Source organism: Saimiri boliviensis, chromosome 4, assembly GCF_048565385.1.
Source record: "Saimiri boliviensis isolate mSaiBol1 chromosome 4, mSaiBol1.pri, whole genome shotgun sequence".
Classification (NCBI taxonomy): Eukaryota; Metazoa; Chordata; class Mammalia; order Primates; family Cebidae; genus Saimiri; species Saimiri boliviensis.
In genome coordinates this window covers 22,669,203-22,690,519 of record NC_133452.1, presented here as the reverse complement: position 1 = coordinate 22,690,519, position 21,317 = coordinate 22,669,203, and the positions used below count along the sequence as shown (strand labels likewise).

General features: G+C 33.9%; 1 protein-coding gene across 4 annotated transcripts in view; it reads left to right on the top strand.

Annotated features, from left to right (window-relative positions):
* STXBP5 (syntaxin binding protein 5) overlaps positions 1 to 21,317 on the top strand; it is a 170,724-nt gene that overhangs the window by 16,823 nt on the left and 132,584 nt on the right. For all 4 annotated transcript variants that reach the window (XM_039467624.2, XM_074397306.1, XM_039467625.2 and 1 more), the window contains exons 3-4: positions 13,068 to 13,149; positions 17,678 to 17,778. In XM_039467624.2, coding sequence (XP_039323558.1) covers positions 13,068 to 13,149; positions 17,678 to 17,778 — 183 coding nt within the window. The remainder of the gene's footprint in view (positions 1 to 13,067; positions 13,150 to 17,677; positions 17,779 to 21,317) is intronic.

Sequence of the window (21,317 nt, the reverse complement as noted above, 5' to 3'; positions counted from 1 at the left end):
TCTGTTGTTTGGTATTGTCTACTTTATCCATTAGAATGCTTAGCATAAGAACCATGGTTGTTTTAAATTCCCAGTCTGATAATTCCAACATTACTGCCATTTCTAAGTCTGATTCTGATGCCTGCTCCATCTCTTCCAACTGTATTTTTTGCCTTTTAATTTTTTCCTGATATCTGGACATGATGTACTGAGTAAAAGGTAAAATCTGCTATGATAGGCCTTTGGTAATGTAGGGGGAAGGGAAGTGTGCTGTCATTAGGTGTCATTTTTTAGTGAGTCTGTGCTCTTGGACTGTGAACTTTAGGAGTGCTTCTTAATCCCTCTTTCCCACACTTCAACTCCCTTTTAGGTAGGATAGGATGGCTAAAGTGGGCTGAAGTTGGTTACTTCTCTTCCTCTACTTGGAAGTCTTGTGCCCACTGGATTGAATGATTTCTCTTCTTTCAGGTTAGTTGGACTGATAAAACCTCAGCAGGTTAGGCTCTGGTGAAAAGAAACTGTTATTTCTGAAGGCAGACCTTGTTGTTAAGAACAGAATATGGTCTTGTATACTTTTAAGTGGTTGCTTTTTCTCTTCCCTCTGGTGGTGGCAGGAGGGGATTTTCTCCAGTATTCACTGTGAGAACCTGGTCAAGCTTTGGAGGTAAAATTTACAAAGATGTGGGGACGTCTCTATGACTGGGTTCCCCTGGAGTTTTTGACTTCCTGACTTGTCTGTTTTGAGCCTCCAGCTATTCCTCAGTTACAGTGCTTGCTTCATTACCCTGGCACTGGTTCTCACAAGAGGTTTGTGCTTACCGGTTTCTGCTTTAGCAAGTTGTGATTCTCTACATTCACCTGTCTGTCTTTCCAGTTTGGGCCAGTGGTTTTTCTTGTGATCTCATTTCTCTTACAGATCTTTAAGAAGAGTTTTTGATTTTCCAGTTTGTTCAACTTTTTACTTCTTCTTAAGATAAAGTGTGATTTCCATGCTCCTTACATACTACACTGGAAAACAGAAGTTGCTATTAATTTTTATTGGTGAAAACAAACATGGTCTCCAAAAAGAGGTTTTAAAACTGACGTTTATTGAGTAGTTGCAACTGTAGAATAGGGGTACTCCAAAACTGTAATTAATCAGTTGGCCAAGGCTTTGGATTGCAAGTACATTCATAGCCTATAATATACAAAATGAAGTGCTCTTCATTATGTTAATTTTTGGTAAACACTTATAAATCTGTTGTTTTGACCATCTTTCTATTGAGTCAGTCAGAAGCTAATTCAGATGAGAATAGGAAATTATTAAATAAACATTTGGAAAGTAAGACCTAGGAGGAGATAGGGAATTCATGATTATTCAATGAGAAGAAAAGGAAATCTAGGAAGTTATTTAATGGATTTTATGTATATAAATAATTTATTTAGGGAAGGTAACAATTATACGTATGCCCACAAGGTTTTCCAGTGTTCTTCAACTGTGGCTATACATTAGAATAATTTGTGGAGCTGAAAAAAACAAAATGTACAAATGCCCAAACACGCTTGAATTTCTTCTCTAGATATTCCAAGTCAGTGAGTCTGGCATGGGGCATGACATCTGTAATTTTTTGTTTTTAAATCTTTGTGGATGCTTGTCATATGGAGCCAAAATTGAGAACTATTGGTTTAAGGGTTTGACAGGCTGGGTAGCAGTATTCTTTAGCAGATGGTAGATAAGAAACATGTTAATTACCACATATAGAGAGGATGTCGTTTTAAAGCAATTATAACATCTTGAGATCTGTGGTGTAACCATGAGGAAATACGCTGCCTTTTTGTTCTGCCACTGCATTTGGAGACAGAGCTGTGAAAGTGTATTATGTGAAATATTTGGAAAGGAACTGGAGTCCTAGGACTTGAGTTACAATGTTTCCCCTTCCTAGCAATTTATCGCTGGTCATGAGAATGAGCAATATAAAAGACCATGGAGTCTAATTATGGTTGAAAAGTCTCTTCTAAAACATGCAGGGCTTGGCTGGGTGATGTGGCTCACGCCTGTAGTCTCAGCACTTTGGGAGGCCGAGATAGGCAGATCATTTGAGGCCAGGAGTTCAAGACCAGCCTGGCCAATATGGTGAAACCCCATCTCTACTAAAAATACAAAATTAGCTGGGCCTGGTGGTGCATGCCTGTAATCCCAGCTGGGAGGCTGAGCCATAAGAATCCCTTTCACACCTGGGAGATAGGGGTTGCAGTGATCTGTGACTGCAACACTAAACTCCAGCCTGGGAGACAGAGTGAGACTGTGTCTCCAGATAAATAAAATAAAATAAACTCAACTAAATTAAAATAAAATAAATTAACTTGTAGGTGATCTTCATACTGATCAGGTTAAGAAGGCAGGCGATGTTTCACAGGTAAGTAAACTACAGCAAAGATAGATTGTTTTAGTATCTGATGTATTTTCATTTTTCCCTCATAACCTGCTACTTACAGAAAGTTTATTATTTTTTTTAGCAGGCTATATTATCATTAGTAGGATAAATATATCATGTACTGCCACATTTAATTATAGACTTTCATTTGTCCCCCATAACAGTGTGGATGAAGAAATCAAAGATTTCTGATGATGCTCCATGTTTTTTTTAAATTGTGTTTTATGTTCACACAAAATATAGTATTGGTCCTAATCTGAAGCTTATCCTCTTTTTACTTGACAAATGCTTCCATCAGTATTCTTTGATCCTGTTACAGTGGTATTTAGATTTTAGCTTTGTTATTGAAAAATAATCACATTATGGTTTAATCTCTCTATGACTTAGGCCATTAAAAGTAAAAATCATCTACTGACTTTTTATTGAGAGTAGTGAGGCAATTCAGAGTAGCAACATCTTGAAGGCATATCAGAATACTTAAAAAGGTTTAAATTACCCTGTTTGCTGAAGGTTTAAGAATGTACCGAAAGAAATGGTAAGAGAGGTTAACCTTCAGTGTTTCTGATGATTCAAAATTGTGCTCTTGGGTTTACCTTTTTTACTGTGGTAGGAAGGAACAGTTTTCCCTTACGATTTTTTCTTGATTTAGTACGAGACAATCTCCTCAGAGAAATTTGCTTTCACAGAATATTATATATTTAAACTTATACTATTGTAGGATATTTTGTTGTCATTTATATAGTTCATAGAAAGTATGATCCTTATTCTCATCTTTAAGCTTTGCAAGATAAAAAGGTATTTTCAGAAATCTTACAGGATACCAAAGTTCTCCAGTTGCTTTCTAGTTTATGTGTACTCTAGTCTTCCATTCCTAGGTTGTAAAACTGAGTATGTCCCTTCTGTAGAGATTAGAATAGTATTATAACTTTTCTTTGCCTTTTTCCTCATCAAAAATAATGGATCAACAGATGCTCTGAAAAGATATATAATCTTAAAAATATTAATAATTTACAACATATATACCAGTTTTGTTACTGTCTCATTCTTCATAAAAGAAGAGATTGTCAGAATATGTATGTCAGACATTTTCATAATGCACAGTGGTAGTGATGGTAGTGAATACCTGCCAGGAGCTGTACTCTCAGATTTTATCACTGGCTGGGGGCCCATGGCCTGTTTCTTTTACTATTTTTGTTTCTACTTTGCTGACAGTACAAATCCCATGAGGAAGAATAAGCAATAAGAGGAAATATTGTTGTGATTGTAATAACAACCTGAAAAAAGTTATGAAGGTAAAACGAATGGGCTAGAAATGTAATTTATGGGATTTTAAGGGCTATAATGGATCCTAGAGGAAATTGAGTCCGATTTCCTGAAAGTGACAGGATTAGAACATTTTTCCTCTGTTGTGTACTTTTTATTGGTTTTCTGAAAAGTGAGCTAATGTTACCTAAGAAGCTATGACTGGATCACACGTGGTGGCTCCTGCCTGTACTCCCAGCATTTTGGGAGGCTTGAGTCCAGAAGTTCAAGACCAGTCAAGGAAATAGCGAGACCCAAGCTCTACAAAAAAGAAAAAAGGAAAATTTAGCCAGGTATAAGTGGCAAGTGCTTGTAGTCCCCGCTACCCTGGAGGCTGAGGCAGGAGGAACCCTTGAGCCCAGAAGTTTGAAGCTGGAGTGAGCCATGATCCTGCCACTGCAGTCTAGCCTGGGTGACAGAATGAGACCCTGAAAAAAAAAAAGGTATTTCTGGACATAAAACATGTTTCTTAGGTTCTAAGAAAACTGATTCATTCATAAATATTTATTGAGTGTCTACTATGTGTCATATGGTTTTCCAGATTTTGGGAATAAAGAGAGCAAATAACTGTGTTCTTATTACCTGAGACTATTTGAAAGCCTTCCACACTCTAGGATGGAAGTATAGTATAGGCTCTCAACATAGTTGCATAATTCAGCCAAAGATTGTCCCAACTGAAGGAAAAGGAAGTAGGTGCCAAATTCAGTATGACTGTATAATAAGCAAGGAGGGAAATAAAAAAATGGCATGGGCATATAAGAATAGTGTAAGACATGCTAAAGTTTCAGATGAGCTGATGTTTGTGAGAATAATTGAAAAGGTTTTTTTTCAAGTAATATTTTTGTCTACAGAATTCTTATCTACTTGGAGTAAGTGAGGACCTACCTGTTACATTGCTTTTATATTTCTGTTGCTAAACTTTTGAGATCTTTGAGGATAAGGACTATGATTTGTACTCTCAGTGCCTATTGAAGTTCTCAATAAAAATTGAATGGATTAAGCAAACATGGTTAAGGAATATTCTATAGCTTCCCATCTTTACTTCCTAGGAGCTACAAAATGGGAGAACATGGAGGCTAATTAGGATCGTTAGTATAAGAAGGTCTGGTTTGGTTCCCCTTCATTTGCCCATTTTTCTTGCTACAAATGTCTGTATAGTAGTGAATGAAAGCAGATAGGGTTGGAAAGAAACCAGTGGCGAAGAGAGAGAGACTAAGTATGTGGTTTATTATTCCAGAATGTGAGGTATGAAAACAAGGTTCTAGTATTAATGGTATTAAGTCAGTTAGATGGATACAATAACATAATGAAATAAACCCAATTATGGTATGTCTGATTCTATACTGCTACTTTTCTCCACTTTAGAAACACACACAAAAAAACCACCTTTCCAAAGATATATACTTGGTTTTAAAGATTAAGTAGTACAGTGGGGGCTGTGATGAAAAGTACATAGCCTACCTTTCCCATGCATACCTATGCTTCCCAGAAGGATCCATTTAACTGTTTCTGGTCATGTTGCTAACTCTAAATAAAATCTCTTGCCAATGTTCTTTGTTTCAACTTTAGAAATTATTGGTTGATTTCCTGCCTTAGTAAATGAACATTTGCCTCATATCTCCCCTACTCTGTATCCTTGTCCTTATTTTTACTTTGTTTCCTTGTTACCTTTGTAAATTTAAATAAATATCTTATAGTTAATTCTGTATTTCTTGCTCTGTCGGTTATGCATGCTGGCTCTTGGATGCCCACTCCGTAAAATGAAAATGTTGACCCGTCGCTTTTCCTGAGTGTGTTTCCCTTTTCTTCCTCCTTTCCTTTGCCAACTCGAGTCACGTGTGATTAATACAAACTTTCAGTTTGATCCTAAAAGTTGGAGATGAGTGAACAGTACGTATTATTACTTTTTATTCCACAGCCAAGTGATATCCTGTTAGTACATTTCCTTCCTCGTACAGCTACTTTTCTTCCTTCTCCCCCACTTCCCTTACACATTGGCTGCTGTCATCTCGTGCTTAAATGCCTGAGGCTTCTCAAGGATAGAGTCACATCTCTAGAGCCCTCAGTCTGTTGGAGTATAGTCTCAAATGGCTTCCAAAAAGAACAGTAAGATTTTTGAGGCCCATTAATATCTGAATGTCTTTGTTCTATAATCAGATCTTGTCAGGGGTTTTCTTGAATGTCTTTGCCTTGTATGTCTGAGGGCATTACTTCACTGTTTTCTAGCAACCAGCAAACATTGCTAGCAAACTAGTAGTTTGATCATTTCTTTGCAGGTGGTGACTTGTTTGTTTTTTGTTTCTTCTTACCTGGAAGTCTGTATTGTCTTCTTTTTAAGCCTTAAAGAACATGTTAGGGTGGTGTATTTAGGTTGAGACTAATTTCATTTATCATTCTGCGTACTTCTAAGGACCCATGTTCATTAGAAGCTCAGTAAAATCTATTTTCTTATTTTCTTCTATTATTTCTTTGATACCTTTCTCTTTTTCTTTTTCTTTTGTTAGATGTTACGTGTTCTAAAGTGATCTTTTATATTGCTTCCTTTTCCTTTTATATTTTCTGGTCCTTTATTTTTTAAGGGGATCTTGGAACGCAATGACAGCAAACATATTTGTTCAGCTTAGTATCTTGAACCAAAGACCTCTTTCCTTACTTTTCAGTCATAATATCCAAAGTTGGGGGTTTTTGAACAATTTTCATTAGCATATTTTAGGAATTAATGTATATTTTAAGTTATTAGTGAGAAATACAAGTGATTATAATTTACAAGAGAAAGATATTTTTCTTGGGACTTTTACTTATATGTATTTTTATACTAATTCTTTATGTGATCAACTTTCTTGTTTATGAGAATATTAAATTTTTGTTTCTCATATGTTAAATACTTCTTGTTTTTAAATCTTGGATGAAATAAATTTAAAAAGTCAAATGCAGGACGGAAGGAAATAAGTAGTTTACTTGTAAAAACGTTAAACTGTAGTCTTTTTTTTCTCCTATTGTGCTGCATTTTATTTAGATTGCTAAATAGTTAAGTTCATTCATTGCTTATGAAAAATACTTAAACATTTCAGACAAAAGGAAATATATTTAAGACTAGCATGTTTTAATTTGTTTTTGTTAATAATTGTAGAGTTTGCTTGCCTTAAATTCATTGCCTGTTACTACATATTCATATGTGGTGTATTTATCATTCATACAAGCTAATTCTTTTTTTTAACAGCTTTAGTGAGATATACTTACATATAATATTTAAGTATTACCATACAAGCTAATTCTTTTTTTTAACAGCTTTAGTGAGATAAACTTACATATAATATTTAAGTATTACCTTGTCAGTTTCTGCAAACAACTGGAATTCTAATAGAGTTTTAGTTTTTTTTTTTTTTTAAATTCAGCTTTGTGATTATTGTCATCTTAATCATACTGTTTGTTCCATTAATACAGAATATCTTTTCATTTATGTAGTTTTTCTTTCAGCACTACTTTGTAGTTTTAATGTTAGGGTTTTGCATTTCTTTGGATAAATTTATTTCTACATATTGTATTCCTTATGATGTGAAATTATTTTCTTAATTGCATTTACAGATCATTCATTGCCAGGGTATGATTTTTCTGTATATTGCTCTTGTGTTTTGCAACCTTGCTGAACTTTTTTATTCATTCTAGTGTTTTATAGTGGGTTTCTTAGAATTTTCTATATATAGGATTATGTCACCTATGAATAAAGATAGTCCTACCTTTTTCTTTCCAACCTGAACACTTTCTCTTTCTTTTTTTTCCTTGCATATTTCCATGGCTAGAATATTAGATTCCATGTTGAATAGGTAAGTGGTGAGAATGGACATGCTTTTTCCCCATCTTACTGGGAAAGCATTCAGTCCTTCACCACTGAGAAGGATGTTAGCTGTGAGTTTTTCATATATGCCATTTGTCATGTTGAGGGAATTCCCTTCTATTTCTAGTTTTATGGAGTTGAGAGTTTAATCGTAAAAAGGTGTTGATGTTTGTCTGATCCTTTTTTTTCTGCACCCATTGAGATATGTGGTTTTGCCCTGTATTCTAACCTCATGTATTCCATTGATCCTGTATACTTTTAAAAGATAAGATTGTTTCTTTGTTTCTATTTCTTACTTAATTTTGCCAAGTATTGTTCCTCTCAATAGCTATAGGCTCTAAAATGGTTTTTTTGGATGATCCTTTTACACATGGAGATATTTGTAAGGAGGTTGTCTCGAAATTACAACTAGAATTAGAATACAGAATTCTAGCTTTTTGCTTATCTTGCTGGGCCATATTGCTTCATTATTAAAATTAATTTTTATATATGATATCCTAAGCTAACATGAAAAATGACTCTAGTGTATTATTTATTAAATTAGCATATTGTTTACTATCTAATTGGTGTATGAGTTTCACTTACTACAAGTTACATTTGGTCTACTTTTATGTAATTAGACCAATCTGGCTTCGCTCAGTTGTGAAATGTTGATTATACATATGTTTTTTCTGTGTACTTTTTCCAGTTTTAAGATAACTTACAATAAAGCAGGAAATAACATTTACATGTGAAAATTGGCTGTTAATATACTTTGATGTGTGTGTGTGTGTGTATTTGCGTGTGTGCTGTAAGTTGGTAATTTATACTGTGGGTTCTGGAATTAGACTGCCTTGGTTCATATCTCAGCTTCTTTACTAACTAGGTGAGTGGCCTTGGGCAAGTTGCTTAAACTTGTGCCTGAGTCTCCTTATTTGTGAAAATATTGTACTTGACACATCTTAAGTATTCAGTAAATCTCAGCTTTAGTGATGCTGCTGCTGCTGCTGCTGCTGCTGATGTACTTAAAGGCCTCCCAATTCCCATTTATTCCTCCCTTCTCAACCATTCAACTAGAAAAAGCCATTTCAGCAGTTAGATTAACGCTTGTTTTGAATTTGATATATGCTACTGTAAATAAAAGGTTTTACTGGTTCTGGCATTTGTTTCTGCTCATGTGTCCTGTATACCTCTTCCTGCTTATTCTTCATTAATTGCTAGTTTTGTCATGTTATTTTTTTTTCTATAATTGTTTCTTTTTTTCCTATTGCTTGCAGATAGAGTCATATCTAAATTACACAGTCTTTTGTTCAAAGACTGTGCTCCCAATCTCTTTTAACATTGCCTCTACATCTTCTCTTCATAAATACACGAGTGGCAATGGTGCTTCTGTAGAACAGGACCATGAGTCTAGCTGTGCAGGAATTATCTGACATGTATCATGCGTCAGATAAATTAACTGGTTTCCTTTAAAAACAGGAATTACTAGTGGGATTAGGGTATATATCATAGCTCTTGTTAGGCAAGCAGTAGAAAAATTGAGAGCAGAAAGGTATCTGAGATAGGAAATTGTATCATCTTCGGAAGAATACACTGAAGTTTAGAGTTACAAGCTAAGATATCATGACAGAAGAAGAAATTTACCTTTCTCTTATAATTGATTCATACATATATAAAAGAACAAATATTAGAATAGTAAATATTTCCTTAATAAATTTGCAGGAATGTTCAGTGCATAATCTTCCTTTGGTTTTTCTTTATTTTAGTTTCAAATGTTTAATTTTATCATTTAATTGTGAACATAGCCATAGTAAATGGAAATCACTTACCAAGCAGATCTTCATTTACAATGTTTGACTATTTTCTAATAAAAATGTTAACATAGTAATGTCAGTATTAGGAAGAACCATGTGTGCAAGGAATAATATAGATGTGAAAGGATATAAATGTTTTGTGATCTAATAAATTCAATGTTGACATTTTGTTGTGTTATGATAGTATGTCCAGTGTTAGGGAACATTTAGTTCTAGCCAACATAGTGAATAATATATTGTCTTAAATAATTATAATGGATACCCTTTGGTAAGTACACTCTATGTAGTTTAATCTTCATTGCAGTGCTGCAAGCTAGTCTAGATAGGTCTTATTATGCATTTATAGATTCATTAGTTAATACCTGTAATAATTTTCTCCAGATCACAGCATCTAATGGCAGAGCTGACATATGAACTAATTTGAGAGTAGAGGTCTTCAAGTCTCATTGTACCTCAGATGGTTCCTGTGGCACAATAAGTAAATAAGTAATAAATGAACAAACAATCTACCCAGGCATCTCTTCTGGAAATTTGGGTGTAGAAAGTTTGCAGTAGAGCCAGAATTCTGATCCACTATCAGGATAGAGAAATACTTGCTGTGAAATTTGTGCTCTTTCTGTGTTACTGTCTCAGGATTACATGTAGGCAATATCTGTTTTTAAAACTTAATTTAAAATTTTTTGTTATAATGAAGTAATAACTTATTAATTTTTCTTCCAATCCATAGGGCAGTTTGGTGGTAGGACACTTTGGGACTAGCTGCAGCTGTATACTACTGCCTTATTTACAGGAAAAGAGAATGCAATAAGTAACTTTGAGAAAAAAACATTTATCTGAGCCTTAGAAATACTGCCCATAAAATATGAATAATAACTGTTTTTCAGAGTTACTGTGATGATTAAGTGCAATTATATATTTAAGACACAGTGCCTAACCACTTAGTAGTAACTCAGTAAGTGGTTCTTACTGTTTATTAAGAAGTTGTTTTTACTATGTTAGCTAGAAGTTAAGGAACTATATCATATTGGTTTAAAAGTACACTTTTGTTTAGAGTAGTTTCATACATAGCCTAAGAGTAAAACCTCTGTTGACCTCTGTGTAACTGACTTCCTGAATTTATAGACATTTTTTATTCTCTTTGGATAAAACATTGATGCACATGGCAATTTGAAATTTCAAGACCAGTAAGCTATTTCTTAGAAGGCTCAAATTAACCTGTTGCTTAATCTTAACAATAATCAGTTTTTCTGTATTCCCAATCTTTTTGTGTCTATTAGATATTCTAATCAAGTAAATCACCGTAATATTCTATAAAATAATGAAATACAAATGCCAAAAGAGACATTTTAAAATGAATATCTAAGATGAATGCTTTCAAAAGACTTCATGAAGGTCAGTCATTTAAAATTTCCCTCCCAGTTTGGTGTGTATACCTATAAATGACTGGAAAAGAAATAATAAGACTATATATGAATGCTGCACTCATATTGGTTGATATTATCTTTAAAGTTCCATTTAAGAAGTTAGGCCCAGCGTGGTGGCTCACACCTGTTATCCCAGCACTTTGGGAGGCCTAGGTGGACAAATCATGAGGTCAGGAGATCGTGACCATCCTGGCCAACATAGTGAAATTCCTTCTCTACTAAAATACAAAAAATTAGCTGGACATGGTGGTGCACATCTGTACTCCCAGCTACTCGGGAGGCTGAGGCAGGGGGGTGCTTGAACCTGGGAGGCGGAGATTGCAGTGAGCCAAGATGCCACTATTCTCCAGCCTGCTGACAGAACGAGACTCTGTATCAAAAAAAAAAAAAAAAAAAAAAAAAAAAAAAAAAAAAGTTTAACTGGAAATCTTATACCTGGATAGTTATGGTTATGTTTTATTCAAGAAAAACAGCCCCGATTTTTAGTTAATAGATTCATACTCAAAGAAAATGTCTTTGGTTAATATCAAAAGATTGACAATATTATATATGTTTGGTGATAAAATAATAGGTAAAGTATAATTTTTATGATTTTCTACAGTAACTCATTTAAAAAATGAACTTACTCATTGATCCTGATCTAGTCTCAAAAGAGGTTTTACATTCATGTAAAATGGGAATTATAAAATACGCTAATTGGTGACAGAAAGAATAATTTAGCTGAAGAGATTAGCATCAGACTCACTATACTGGATAGAAGGGCAGGGTCTCTGCTGTCATCTGAAAAAGGAAATGGGTGAACAGAGATGTAGATTTTTCTTTTTTATGGCCTGTCAGCGTGTGATTTGCATATTGAAAATACTGGTAATTGAAATCTAGTTTCCTGCCGTTGTATTTGAGCAACTGGAATAGCAAAAATACTACTACTGCCGCTACTACTGCTGCTACTGCTGCTACGACCACTACTAGTACCACCAGTAATTCTGGGTGTTTAAAGAATGGGGTACTATGAGCTAAATATGCTCAGCCTGTTAATTTATAAAATAATATATAATTAATTGGTAGTAATAAATAGAAAAAAAACTCTTGAAAATGAATACCATCTAGAAAATTTCTAGAAATCCAAAGGAAAAAATCATGGCAAATAGGAATTAAACCTATGGCACAATTTTTTCATTAGTAAGTTTGTGGTATGTATTAATAGAATATACAAACACTCTATACCTGAATTTGAATTTATATATGGCAACTATAAGTTTTATTGAATCTCACCAAATTTTATTTTTACATTTTGCTTTTTATTTTAGGGTAATATTTAATAGCTGGTAAATGAGATTAGTTTAGCAGCAGGGTAAAATTGCTACCTTCTTATTTCAAGTTTATAAAAGTAAAATGCGTATAATGGTGGCTTGCACATAGTGAATTCTACAAATGTACAGTTTTGTTTTGGTTTTTTTTTGGTTCTGTTTTGATGTTTTTACTCAGCATACTTTTTAAATTTAGGGTGTGGACTCTGGAGCCAGAATGCTTACTCATATTCTGTTTTCATTACTACTGGTTGTGTGACTTGGGACAGGTTACTTAATTTCTTCAGCTTCCTTATCTGTTTAAATGGAGGAAAATAACATATTCTTCATGAGTTATGAGGATTAAATGAGTTGATATAAATAACATTTTAATAATGCCTGACACATAGAAAATGTTATATGAATATTTGCTGTTATTGTTATATGCCAATTCATTTTAATCTGTATCCATGCCTATTTAAAAGATCGGTAGATTCATTGGTGATACAGTATCATGTTTCAGTTAGAAACATAGTTATGTGGTTCTTCATTATATTTTTAGTCTTAGTTAAAAATCACACTGCGGAAATGAAAAATTGACAGTGAAAAGATAACTTTCTAAAAGCAACATTCCAAAATGACATTTGCCTGCTTTTCAGATTTGTTTGCTGACTTGGGCAAAATTGGGTATTCTATAGATCCAACCACCTTTTTTCTTTTTGTTATTTTAAGATAAAGAAAATAATTTGGGCCAGCATAAAGTGTATTACCTATATATTATCTTGTTTTGATACATTGCTGATTTTAATAATTCATTTTTCCCTAATTATTTTGTTTAAACCTGTAATCTTTGAGACTTCTCAGCAGAAACTGATTCGACTGATATATAACAAAACTAACTCTAAATCTCAACTTCAGTAAATAGCCTGTATTGACTATGAGGTCTTTGGAATATTGATCAGCCTATTACATAACTTATCAGTTTCAAAAAAATCCGACAAATACCTTAAACTCCTTAATGAAATTAATTACAGCTTTGGTCGTCCAGGAGTAGAATGTTATTGCCAGCATGACAGTGGAGCTGCAGTAATCCAGCTCCAGTTCCTGATTAATGAGGTGAGTGAATTGTTTTAATCATTTCTACTTAAATCTAAAATAGGGCCACATCTAGTCTTTCAGATTTCTTTTATACATTCACATTTTATTTAAATAGTTGAACAAAAATTAATTTCTTATGGGTCAGAAATAGTAATTCATTTTAAGTTAACATCATGGACAGATGTTAGATAAATAATGTAAGATGTTTACATTAGATAAATATGTAAAATATTTTCTCAACACACTGCTGTAAATTGAATGGCCTAAGGTAAATGTTTTTGGTAAAAGGTGCTGCATTTAAATGTTAAGGGATATTGAATACTGTGTAATATAGAAATCTATATTAAAATAGTTTTTTAAAGATTGAGCTTATGATAAATCAAAGAATGTGCTTCTTTAATGAATTGCTTTGGAATACAACCAAAAAATCAACATTCATTCATTAGAAAGTGGTTACCGGCCAGAGTTCTTAAGTAACACCCAATTATGTCACTTAATTGGTTTAAGTAATTGATGTCACCTTTCTCTTTGAAAGTATAGAAGGAGCTGGAGAAAACATCATTTTATCAGCATAGGAAACATTGTTCTTACATATTTTGAGAATATATGAGCAGCTCTGAGAATAGATGTTTACTGCAAGTAGTGATAGAGTGGGAAAGCTGGTCATAAAAGGAAGAAAGAGAAATTGCTTCAGAAAAGGTTCTGATCTCCTTAGATATGAGGACAGATGGTCGACGTTATTTTAGTCCCTGAACCTTTAGGCTCTGTGGAATAATTTCTTAAATATATATGAGAGAAAATAAATTCCTGAATACCTCTGGCTTTTGATAAATGTTCTATTCATACCAGAGGATTTAAGAAAGGCATCATGGGTATAAAAAGATAATTATGACAATGTAAAAACCTTCATAAAGCTGTAATCAAAATAATTTGCAATTGTCTAGGTTTTTCAAGGTCAGAAGATGTGTTTTTAAAAACTTCAGTATTCTGTATAGAACTGTATATTAGGCATTTTAAAGTGTAAAAATTTTTTTTGATATTTTTATTTTTCACTTTCTAGATTCCACACAACCAATATTTCTAAACTGCTGAATCAAAACAAAGGTTTAACTCTCTTAGATGAATGCACATACCACGGGACAGTTCCACAGATAGCTTGCTTCTATGCTTTATAGCCTGGTAATTCTGTTTTTCACTCTAGGCCACAGTGGACTCTGAAATATCCTTTTCTAGATTCTACACAAAGAGTGTTTCTAAACTACTGCATCAAAACATAGGTTCATCTCTGAGATGAATGCGCACATTGCAGAGCGGTTTCACAGATAGCTTCCTTTAGGGTTTTGTCGCCGGTTATTTAGTTTTTCACCTCGGGCCTCAGTACACTCTGAAATGTCACTTTCTAGATTCTACACAAAGAGTGTTTCTAAACTGCTGAATCAAAACATAGGTTCAACTCTCTGAGATGAATGCACATATCGCAAAGCGGTTTCACAGATAGCTTGCTTCTAGGTTTTATACCCGAATATTCGGTTTTTTATTTTATTTTATTTTATTATTATGCTTTAAGTTCTGGGTTACATGTGAAGAATGTCCAGGTTTGTTACATAGGTATATGCCTGCCATGGTGGTTTGCTGTATCCATTCCCCCGTCATCTACATTAGGTATTTCTCCTAATGTTAGAATTTTTTTAAAAACTACAGTGTGGGAAGTTGCTGAACCCATATATGAGGACTCGGATTATTTTTCCTCTTTTAAAGACTGTTTTATTATGGAATAATTATACTCACAGTTAAGTTTAAAAATAGTTTCAGAGAGTGCTTGTGTACCATTCTTTTAGCTTCTCCCAGTAGTAACATTTTATGTAACAATACTACAATAGCAAACCAGAAAAATGACAACAATGCTACTAACTATAGACTTTTATTTAGATTTTTTAGTTTATATATGCACTTATTTGTGTGTTTGTGTGTGTAGTTCAGTTTTATCACATGTGCAGGTTCATGTAACTACCACATCAAGATATAGGTCAGTTCCCTCAACACTAAGGGAAGGAAATCCCTCAGAAATAAAAAAGTACCCTCAGCACTAAGGCAGTCCCTTTGTAATTGAACTCCTGCTCAGCTTCAGTCCCTGGCATCTAGTAACCTGTTCTTCTTTATTTATTTGTTATTATTATTGTTTTTTTGAGATGGAGTCTCACTCTGTCACCCAGGCTGGAGCACAATGGCGTGGTCTAGACTTACTGCAACCTCCACCTCCCAGGTTCTAGAGATTTTTCCCACCTCAGCCTCCTGAGTAGCTGGGACTACAGGCGCGTGCTACCACACCCAGCTAATTTTTGTATTTTTAGTAGAGAGGGGGTTTCACTGTCTTGGCCATGCTGGTCTCAAACTCCTGACTTCGTGATCTGTCAGCCTTGGCCTCCCAAAGTGCTGAGATTACAGGCGTGAGCAACCGTGCCTGGCCTGTTCTTCATTTTTATACTTGGGTTAAGATTGTTTTTTAAAGCAACACTTGAATCAATGTTAATAAAATACAGCAAATCAATTACTATACACCTAAATATTAGAAATATTAAATTTACGCTGTTTACATTTGTATTAAGTATTCTTTTTCTCTTCAGTAAGATTGATCATAGACTTCTTTGGGATGGCCTTTTTTAAAAATCTGCTTGAATTATAAATACATAAAGATAGTTTTATTGTGTTAAAAAGTGGAAATATGAAAATTAGGTCTACCTGTTTGCTTTCAGATTTAGAAAACTATATAGTGTGTAGGTGAAGGAGCCAGCATAAGAGGAGGTTAGCTGTTACTGCCATTTTGGCTTTTTGTCTTCTCTTCTTCCTTGAGATTGTAAGATGCGGCAAACATATTAAGAAAGAAGATGGCATGGCCTGATATATGATGTAAATAAGAAATAACAGTACAAATATTTGACACACTAAATCCTTTGAGTTTCTCTACTTCAAAGTGATGTAGGTAAGAGGATGCTTTCTGGTGAAATGGAGGGAGTGTAAACTTTACGTGTTTCTGCATTCCAGTTGTCATGCTCTGACAACAGAAGTTACACACTAGCGCAGTCCTCATAGAATTTTGAAGGTGAAAAGGAGTTGGAGAGATAATTAAATATAAATCTTGTCCTGACAGCTGTTTTAATTATTCTGAGTAGATGAGAAACTCTTATTTTGAAAGGGTGAGACTTTAAGATTTCTTACAATAACCTAAAAGATTGGTCTTGCTAATTGTTTTTGAACTTAATGTAAATTCTGCGTGTTACATCTCTTGTCTTAATCTTTTCTCAGTGTTGATGATAGATTTCTAGCTCCTTTGAGGAAAAATATTTAGACACCCTAATAGATTAGTCTAGAGAGTCGTAATTTTATTTACAATCATGACATCACATTCATAATTTTATATCACAGTCATCTCTGGAGGTTTTTCAAAATATGCTTGCATAGGTCTTTGCCCTGTATCTTAGGCCATTTTCTCTTGCTACAACTGAATACCTGAGTCTGGGTAATTTATAAAGAAAGTTTATTTAACTTTTGATTCTGGAGGCTGGCAAGTCCAAGATTGAGCAACTGCAACTGGCTGACTTCTGGTGAGGGCCTCATGCTGCATCATCACATGGTAGAGAAGCAGAAAGGGAAGCTAAGCTGGTGCAAGCCAAGAGAGCAAAGAGGTCAGCCTCACTTTATAACAACCACTGGCATTAGAATTAATCCAGTCCTGTGAGGGAGAAAACTCCCTCCCTCCCTGGAGACTGCATTAAACCCTTCATGGAGGCAGATCCCTTATGAACCAAGTGAGGGATCATTTACCACCTTTCAACACCACTTCATTGGTAATTAAATTTCAACATGGTGAGTTTTGGTATTGCAAACCACATCTAAACTGTTGCACTCTGGATATTCCAATTTGTTTGGTTTTGGGTGAGAATGAGCCACTTAAATGATTCTCAAATACTGCCAGGCCTTTTCTTCCCTGTAAATAATAATAATTAGTGGTATCAGACATTTTAACATTCTAAATTAGTCAGATTTTGAAACCTTCAGACATGAAAGTTACAGTGTGCCAAATGCTATCTTTATTTTCCATACCATTCTAGTAGTAGAGTTGTGATCTAGGTATAGTGCTTTCATAAGGATTGGTCTTAAGCCAAATGAAATGAGGGGGTTATTCATACCATATTCTGTTCTGTTAATCAAGGAAGTATGTATAATAGTTACCAAGTAATTTACAGTCTGACGTCTAATTTTAAATAACTAGATCTTAACCATACTATTCCACTAGATCCTAGTATACTTTTGGCTTATGAGATACCAAATTATACTTTAAATTATTGAAGAAGCTAACATGTTTACATACATTAATACACATACACTTTTTACATCTGCTGTTTTGAATCTAAGTGAGGCAAGTGTTTCTTAGATCTATATCTATTGGCAGAAAGTTTTGAAATTTGGGAAGGAGATATTTCTGGCAACTATTGAGTAGACAATGTTTGTATATTGTATATGAAATACGTTATACTTGATTTTTAAGGGAGCTCTTGTGAGTGCCTTGGCTGATGACACCTTACACTTATGGAATTTACGTCAAAAGAGGCCTGCCATACTACATTCACTTAAATTTTGCAGAGAAAGGTAAGAATTCTCAGTTATCCTATGTATAGGATATTTACTATTATTATATTTGCTTTGAATTTTAGTCTTTGATTTTTTGTTTGTAATGGTTTTTATGTACAGTCTAAAAGCCAATTCAAAAACTTCAAAGGATATACAGTAAAAGCAAGATTCCTTTTTTTAGATCCATCTTTCTTTCCACAGGCAACCACATAAATTTCCTTTGTGTCCTTCTAGAAGTATTTAAAGTATGTGTATAAAAGAAAAAGAATCTCTGCATAGCTCCCCTGCTTTTTTTTTTTTTTTTAACATGAAAGGGAAGCTATTACTTATTCTTCCTGTAACTTGTTTTTGCTTAACAACATATATCCCACAGATTGTCATATTAACACATTTAAATCTTCCTGAATTATTTTCATAACTGTATAATATTCTATTCTATATACATGCCATAATTTATTCAGCCAGTCCTTATCAGTGGACAAGTAATCATTTTCAGTCTGCTGTTCATTTTACTCTGTTATGATGTTATGTTACATACATGTCTTTGTCTACATATGCAAGTATATCCGTAAGATAAATTTGTAGAAGTAGATTGGCTTGGTCATAGAAATCTCTTCTAATATGACTTGTGAATTTGGGTCTTTCATTGGAAACACTTTTTCACCCCAGTTTTATTAACCATCATCCCCCATATGTCCTTGTGAGTACTTTTTTTTTTTTTTTTTTTTTTTTTTTGAGAACTAGTTTCCCTGTGCTGCCCAAACTGGAATCCAGTGGTGCAATCTGGGCACACTGCAACCTGTGCCTCTGAGTTTCAAGTGATTCTTGTGCCTCAGCCTCCCAAGTAGCTGGGACTACAGGCATGCACCACTACACCTGGCTAATTTTTGCATTTTTAGTAAAGATGGGGTTTTGCCATGTTAGCCAGGCTGGTCTCGAACTCCTGGCCTCAAGTGATCCACCAGCCCCAGCCTCCCAAATAGTCGGGATTATAGGTGTGAGCCATCACACCTGGCTTTTGTAATACTCTTAATGTTTTATTTTTTATACTTAATCTTTGGATTTATATGGTACTTATTTTGGCATGAAATATGAGTAAGGATGTAGTCCCTTCCCTCAATAATTTGAGAGATGTATATTGTTTGTTTTATATACATGTGTGGTTGTATTTATGTATGTATATCATGTATATGTAATTAACATTAAAAGCACAATCCTGTTTTTCTTATTTTGAGGAAAGTTTTAAAATTTTGAATCTTAAAGGAATACCAAAAGGAAAATACTTGATTTTTTTTTTTTTAATTTCTAAGGAAAAGTTGGTTTGTTTTCTTAAGTAGCTACTTTTTTTCCAGTTAAGTTTTAGTTTTTAATGTCTAAAATTATGACTAAAACCTCTTGACAATAAAGAAGAGAATGTGAGAACTTTTACAGTAGAGGAAGGAAACCTGTGAACTGTAAGGTTTTGCCTTAGACTGTTGTATTTGATTATCATGACATTTCATGAAATTAGTGAGAAACATTGTTTGGGAGAAACAATACTTGGAATAAGGCAAAGGGTAGAAAACGGCATAGAGACCAGAGAGTTGGGAGATCTAAGGAAAAAGAGGTATAATTGCAGCTCAGTCATGACGAGGTAACTGGTGATATTTTTGACATAGGATGTGCTTAGTACGTATTTGATTTTCAAAAATGGGATATCTTGAGGTTTGTAGTTATAGTTTAGTTCTGCCTCTATTTCTAACTCTAACTGTAATATGATGCCCAAAGCATGGAACTATATCACATTTCTTTGATGTTAAAATGCCCAATTTTTAAATTAATTTGTTTTTAGAACAATTTTAAATTTATAGAATAATTGAGCAGATGCTGCAGAGAATTTCCACATAGTTCATAATACCACCCTCATTCCTCCAACTCAACCCCTTCTCCATGGTTTTCTCTGATATTAACATGCATTAGTGTGGTAAGTTTGTTACAGTTAGTGAAACAATACTGATACATTGTTATTAACTAATGTTCATAACATGTTAAGGTTTACTATTTGTGTTGAACAATTCTGTGTGTTTTGACAAATGCATAATGTCATGTGTCTGCCATTATAGTAGCACATGGAATAGTTTCACTGACCTAAAAATCAATGTGTGTCACCTATTTATCCATACTCTTTCTCTAATCCTCAGCCCCTGACAACCACTGACCTGTTTCCTGTTTCTGTAGTTTTCCTTTTTCCAGAATGTCATATATAGCCATGTGCTGCATAATTCAGTGACAATTGCATATATGATGTTGGTCCCAGAAGATTACAATGGAGCTGAAATACTACTATAGCTTAGTGATGCTGTATCTGTCATAACATCTTAGCATCTTAGTGCAATGCATTATTCACATGTTTGTAGTAATACTAGGGTAAACTAACCTATTGTGCTACCAATTGTCTAAAAGTATAGCACATATAATTGTGTACAGTACATATTTGGTAATGTGACTATGTTACTGGCTATGTATTTATTAGGATATACCTTTTATTATTATTTTAGAGTTAGTTTATTCCTTCTACATATTTAAGGAAAGCAGTTTCAGGCAGGTCCTTCAGGAAACATTCTAGAAGAAGGCGTTGTTATCATAGGAGATGATAGCTTCGTGTGTGTTAATGCCCCTGAAGACCTTCCAGTGAGACAAGATACAGACGTGGAAGACAGTGATATTGATGATCCTGATCCTAGGTAGGCCTAGGCTAATGTGTGTGTTTATGTCTTAGTTTTTTTTTTTTAAAAAAAGTTTAAAAAGTAAAAGTAAAAAAAAAAAAAGATTAAAAATAGAAAAAAACTTATAGATTAAAGCTATAAAGAAAAAATATTTTTTGTATAGTTGTATAGTATGTTTGTGTTTGAAGTATTATTACAAAAGAGTCAAAAAGTTAAAACATTTAAAATCTTTATGGTAAAGTAAAAAAAGTCTACAGTAAGCTAAGGTTAATTTATTATTGAAGAAAGAAATTTTAAAAAATAAATTTAGTCTGGCCTAACTGTCCGATATTTATAAAGTCTACAGTATGGTAGGTACAGTAATATTCTAGGCCTTCACAGTGACTTACCACTCATGGACTCACCCAGAGCAATTTCTGTTCCTGTGAGCTCCATTCGTGATAACTACCCTCTATAGGTGTACTATTTTTTATCTTTTATACTATATTTTTACTCTACCTTTTTATGTTTAGATACACAAATACTCATCTTTGTGTTACTGTTGTCTGCAGTATTCAATATATAATACATAGTACCATGCTTTACAGGTTTGTAGCTTAGGAGCAATAGGCTGTACCATCTAGGTTTGTATAAATATACTCCATGATCATGCAGTGTTGAACTCACCTGCTGATGCGTTTCTTAGAACATAGCTATCTGTAAATGACACGTGACTGTATGTAGTTGGAATCATACAGCATGTAGCTTTTTCAGACTGTCTTCTTTTACTAAGCAATATGCATTTAATGTTCCTAGTCTTGTGGCTTGCTAATTCATATCTTTTTATCAGTAAATTTCTTTTGCAGATGTACC